Source organism: Pelodiscus sinensis, chromosome 2, assembly GCF_052426305.1.
Source record: "Pelodiscus sinensis isolate ZL-2025 chromosome 2, ASM5242630v1, whole genome shotgun sequence".
Classification (NCBI taxonomy): domain Eukaryota; kingdom Metazoa; phylum Chordata; order Testudines; family Trionychidae; genus Pelodiscus; species Pelodiscus sinensis.
In genome coordinates, this window is record NC_143053.1 from 102,666,399 (window position 1) to 102,672,266 (window position 5,868).

Here is a 5,868-nt window from a genome sequence, read left to right on the forward strand (position 1 = left end):
CGTCAATTATTCCAAAGCTGTTAACGGAGCAGTTGTAGACAACTCTGATAATTTTCAGTCTAGGGCTGTCAATTAATTGCAGTTAACTCATGCGATTAACTCAAAAAACTAATCAGGATTAAAAAAAAGAATCTCAGTTTAAATAACATCTTTAAACAATAGAATACCAATTGAAAGTAAATACTTTTGGATGAGATTCTTCTACATTTTCAATTATATTGATTTCAATTACAAAAGAGAATACAAAATGTAGGGTGCTCACTTTATATCATTTTTTATTACAAATACTAGCCAATTAGCCCGTCATAAGATGGGATTTTCAGGTCTCTCCTCCACGTCGGTCTTCTCTCCTGAGCCTCCCGTCTCTTGCTCCATCTCTCTCTCCTCTGCCTTCTGCCGCTCGCTCCGTCTCTCTCTTTCCCTTCTCCCCCTCCTGCCTCTCACTCTTTCTCCGCTCTCCTCTGTCTCCATCAGGGATGCATGATCATCCAGGCCCTGCCCCCGGGCATGTACATCACCACCCCCCCCCCCTTCACCTCCAGCCATGGCACTCGGCTGGCTTCTGAGCCACTCAGCCGGGCCGCCGCATGGGAGCAAGTAGCGTAAACGGCTTCTCTCTCTCTTCTCCTCCTACTGCCTCTCCCTCTCTCTCTCTCAGCCCTCGTCTGCCTCTTGCCTCTCCTTCTCTCTCTCTTTCTCTTCTCCCCCTCCCGCCTCTCACTCTGTATTTCTCTTCTCCTCTTCCTGCTGCATCTGTCTCACTCTCTCTCTGTCCTCTGTTCTCCTCTCTGTCTCCTCCGCACCCTCTGTGTCTGCTCCGCTTTCCTCCTTTTGAATTTGGCACCCTTTACTGACAGCAGAGACGCACGCTCGTCCAGGCCCTGCCCCCTGGCTGTTCCCTCTGGGTGGCGCTGTTGCCTCCCACCGTGGCACTCGGCTGACTTCTGTGCTGCTCAGTCGGGCCGCCTCATGAGAGCAAGCGGTGCAAGTGGCCGTTTGGGCCCCGCGCTCCCCATGCAGCACCCGCCCAGAGGGAACAGCCAACCTTTCAGCTCCTGCTCCTCCCCCTTGCTATCTCTCTCTGATAGAGGCAGCAAGCAGGGGAGGGGTGGTGGTGAAGCAACTAGTCAAGTGACTACTCAACTATCCAATTAGCTTATGCTTATCGGATAGTCAAGTAGTCGCTTACATCCCTAGTTTAACTTCAGGCAGTTCCTAAAAATATTGCCTTGGCACCAAGATATACATTTGCTTAGGGTATGCACATGTGCATTCCCCTCTTGTGTGTGTGCACCCCATCTACAGGCACCAGAAATTTTCTTCTCAGTAGTATCTGTCACGGTGGCAAGAGCTGGTGGCACCGGTATAAATATCCCTGCCAGAGGCCTCTTAGTTCTTTCTTATTTCCCATGGCAGTTGCTGAAGCTGCTCATTTTGCTTTTGCAAGTGTGGTGAGTGGACTGAGTACTCTTGTATTTTATTTAGGGCTGTCAATCACAGTGCAACAGATTAACACAAATTAAGTAGATTAAACAAAATAATCACCACTGTAACCATAAGGTTAAACAATAATAGTATTTTCTATAGTTAAATGATGATTTCAATTACAAAGTGTAATTGAAAATTATAAGTACAAAATACAAAGTGTACAGGTCTCATTTTATATTATTTTTTATTAATATTTGTACTGTGAAAAAGATAAACATAGGAAATAGTATTGTTCAATTCACCTCATGCAAGTGCACTTAGTCATGCTTCTTTTTAGCCAATCACTAAGACAAATATATTTGTTTACATTTAGGGGAGATAATGCTGCCCACTTTTTATTTATAGCATCAACTGAAAGTGAAAACAGGCGTTTGCATGTGTCAAAGTCAGACAGGACTCACAGATTTGGCAGACTGCTCTGTTTATTCTGCAAAGCTTTGCTAGAATGCATGGAGGAAATGTGAGTACCATACAAGGTTCAAACCTCTTGATTTATACAGTCAAAAGAAAGCCAAAATTAACAGGATTAAAAGGGGGGCAAAACTTCACATAATTAGTGTGAGGCTACTCAAGTACTCTTCATTTCAATATTAAGCACACAGCAATCTCCTGGCTATATCTCCCTGATTATCTGGAATTGTTTCCTGTCTAACACCTAATGTTTCTTTTCCTGTTAAACTCAGGCCCAAATTGGCTAGCACCTTGATCTGCATACCTACAATCAACATTAACATACTTTTCTTCTTCCTCTTAAAAAGACAAACAGAATTCCTTCAACTTATTCCATTATTACAGCACAATTCATCTTTTTCTTACAGTATAATTCTTTCTACTTTCACAATCCCTCCTTTTGGTCAAGCTTCGCCTATGACCAACAATTACTGGGTTCCTTGCATTAACCGTTCTTTGTCTCTCTGTTCATCAGTGATATTTAAAATCATCAGATTAGCACTCTGGTGAGGGGTAGCTAGCTGTGTGATATGTTTTGCACAGTTTTGGATACAACAGGAGATTAACTGAAAACATACAAAAATCATTAAGATCCCAAATAGGATAGTCAGGGCTCCCTGAAACAACCAGTTTCCTATGCCAGAGAAATTGAACAAGTTACTCAGCCATTTCCACAGGGAACTTGGCTCTTCGTGAGGAAGATATGCAATCTTCTCTAAGTAGTTAGCGCGATCTATTACATCATTGGTGTTGTCTGGTATATATACACAACATTCTTTGCCAATGAGAGCACAGGTGCCTCCTTTTGCTGCCAGCACTATATCCAATGCTTGACGGTTTTGGAGGACCACTTGTCTGATCGCTCCCGTTTCTTTGGCCAGGGCCCTTAAACTTTCTCCAGTTTCATTTGCCATGATTTCAACTACTGCTTGTAACCTCAGAAGCCTTTTTGCATGATGTATTACTCCCCCAAGTGGGATAAAGGAACCACCAATAGCCTCTTCCCAAGTTAAAGGGCTTATGTGATTCACATACCATTGGGCATCCGACAGGTCCCTTCTTTTTCGCCTAAAATTACGGAGGCGTTCTCGTGGGAAGGACTCTAACACTCGGAATTGTGGGAAGAGTTGGGCGGGATAACAGATACCTGACCAGTTAACTGGTAATGTGGTATAGGCCTTTGTCCCACAGACCCAATGATGCCCTATCAAAGCCGGGAAGGGTCGGTTGCACCCCTTTGCCATATAGGTGTCTACAAAGGAGGAGTAATATCCCCCGAAGGGCACACGGTGATTCTCCTTACGGGGAGTGGTGTTATTTGCATGGCATTGAAAGAGTGTACTGTTCTCACTAGGGTGGCTGTAGCGGGAGCAGGAGAGTGATTTCCCTGTTTGATCCCAGGTTGAGAAAAAATTCATATCCCCATACCCGGTCCTCCATTTTTCAATCTTGTTTGAATAATCCCATACACCATTGGTTACAATATGCTGAAGACAACTGCTCCTCCCCAGATTCAGCCCCGTCCCATTACACACCCAACACCAGTGACCTTTTCCCTCCACCACGCTTATCCATTTAGATACATTTATTCCTACTGCTTCCCAAGTGTCATTACTGTTCCATGTCTTGTTAAACGGATGAGGTCCTCCGGTGAGGCCTGGGGAATTAAGTGGGATTGCCAAGACAGGAACACCAGCTTGTGAGTGGGCTGGGATGTGGCTGCAGACCCAGCAATTAGAGATATTAAGGGTCTGAGCGATCCATACTTGCTGGTGGATAAAAGAATTGTCATTGTCATTGTGGATTCCCCAGACCTTAAGACACCAGTAGCCGAGGAACAGGCCCCACCAGAGGCACATGCTGGAGGCAAGACCCTTTTTGGTTCTGACAACCTCAGCTGAGGGAACCGCAGTCACGGTTTTATGTCCGCCAGGCAGCAGGCGCTAGGCTCACTGCTGCTTCTTCTTGGGCCTTGCTTTTGGTTGTCGTCTGCTTCAGGCAACCCTTACGTGAACGTAGGTTGTAAGGTATTGCAAGCTGTTCCTCTACGTCTTCTTCTGGAGTCAAAATTGACTCTGCGTGGTCCTGAGGCGATGGCTGGTCTGCTGGGGGTGGTGCCTTCTTACACTGAGAAGCATGTATCCATGCTGCTATGCCGGATAGCTTAACAGCCGTCTGGGTAGTGAGCAGCACCTGATGTGGGCCCTTCCACCGGGGTTCCAAGGCGTGTTTTCGTTGGTGGTGTCGTATGTAGACCCAATCACCTGTCTCGAGGGTGTGGCAGGCGTCAGAGGTGGGTTCGGTTGGCCAGGCGGCTCGAACCTGTGAATGGAAGTGACTTACAGCTTGCATTAGTCCCTTGCAGTACTGAAGGAGTGTACTGTGAGTCAAGTTCAAGTCTGAGACTGGAGTAATGGTAGCCATTGTTCACATAGGGCGCCCCATAACAATTTCAAAAGGACTTAATTTATGTCTCTGGGATGGGGTGGATCGAATTTCCATAAGGGCCAATGGTAAGGCTGCTGGCCAGCTTAACCCTGTAGAGTCACAAATTTTTGCAAGCTTATTTTTTAGCATGCCATTTCGTCTTTCAACTGCACCTGCGCTCTGTGGGTGGTAGGGACAGTGCAGCAAGTGCGTGACATGTAATACACGATCCAGGTGCTGAACAAGTTGTCCAGTAAAATGTGTACCCCGGTCACTGGACAAAGTGGCAGGAATTCCTTTGGCAGGCATAATATGATTTAACAAACATTTGGCAACAGACAGTGAATCAGCTTTGCGACAAGGAAAGGCTTCAATCCAGCCCGAAAATAAGCATACCATAACCAGAATGAATTCATAGCGTTGACACTTAGGCATTTGTACAAAATCAAGCTGCCAATGCAAGAACGGTGCCTGGGGCAGGCCTCGGAACCCTTGAGCTACCTTTACAGGTTTGCCAACATTGTAGCTTTGGCAAGTGGTACAGGCGGCACAGTGGCGAGCTGCAAAAGAGCTGAAATGGGGGGCCCACCATCCTGCCTTAGTTACAGCAGAGATCATACCCTCCTTTCCGACATGCGAAACGCCGTGTAGCAGGGCGGCCAAAGCTGGGTAGAGCGAGAAGGGGGCCACAAAGGCACCACTAGGCGAGCGCCAAAGGGAATCAGGGTGTAGAGAGCAACCCTGGGCGACCCAGGAGTCTTTTTCTGTTTCTGGGGCAGAGTCTTGGAGCAGGGTGAGTTTGGAAAGGGATGGTACAGAAACAGAAAGGGAACCGAGAAACGCATCTGGGGAAGGTTCTATGGCAGCAGCATGTTTAGCAGCTGCATCAGCAAATGCATTACCCTTAGCAACATCAGTATCTGCTGTGGAGTGGCCAGGGCACTTAACAATAGCTAAGGCAGATGGGAGTAAAACTGCATACAGGAGAGCAGAAATGTAGGGGCCATTCTTGATAGGGGTACCAGCAGAGGTAAGGAAACCCTGAGCTTGCCAGAGGGTGCCAAAGTCATGTACAACCCCAAAAGCATATCGAGAATCAGTATAAATGGTGGCGGAGCATCCCTCAGCCAGAAAGCAAGCGCAGGTTAGGGCAACTAGTTCAGCAACTTGTGGTGAGGTCACAGAAGGTAAAGGCGCAGCTTCTAGGGTTTCAGAGGGTGATACCACAGCGTATCCTGCGAGGAGACGACCTTGGCTATCTCTAAAGCAGGAACCGTCAGAGAATAACACAAGGTCGGAGTTAGAGACAGGGACATCAGAAAGGTCGGGGCGCGGGACGGTGACAGCAGAGACAGTTGCAAGGCAGTCATGGGGTTCACCGTCATTAGACAGAGGAAGGAGAGTGGCAGGGTTCAGTTGAGAACAGCGCTTTATGGTGATATGCGAAGCTGAAAGCAGTAAAAGTGAGGCGGGCAGAGGAAAGGTGAGCTGTATTACGTTGTA

At 47.0% G+C, this 5,868-nt stretch overlaps 1 protein-coding gene across 1 annotated transcript; it reads right to left on the reverse strand.

The window, feature by feature from the left end:
* Window positions 1-1,880: 1,880 nt before the first annotated feature.
* LOC149525311 (uncharacterized) lies at window positions 1,881-4,333 on the reverse strand. The gene has a single exon (XM_089776352.1). The coding sequence runs from the start codon at window positions 3,795-3,797 to the stop codon at window positions 2,367-2,369; it is 1,431 nt and encodes a 476-aa protein (XP_089632478.1). The 5' UTR covers window positions 3,798-4,333; the 3' UTR covers window positions 1,881-2,366.
* Window positions 4,334-5,868: the final 1,535 nt, after the last annotated feature.

Bases quoted from the DNA above. Each gene is read 5' to 3' on its own strand.
- LOC149525311 (XM_089776352.1), bottom strand. From the start codon at position 3,797: ATGTGCCTCTGGTGGGGCCTGTTCCTCGGCTACTGGTGTCTTAAGGTC.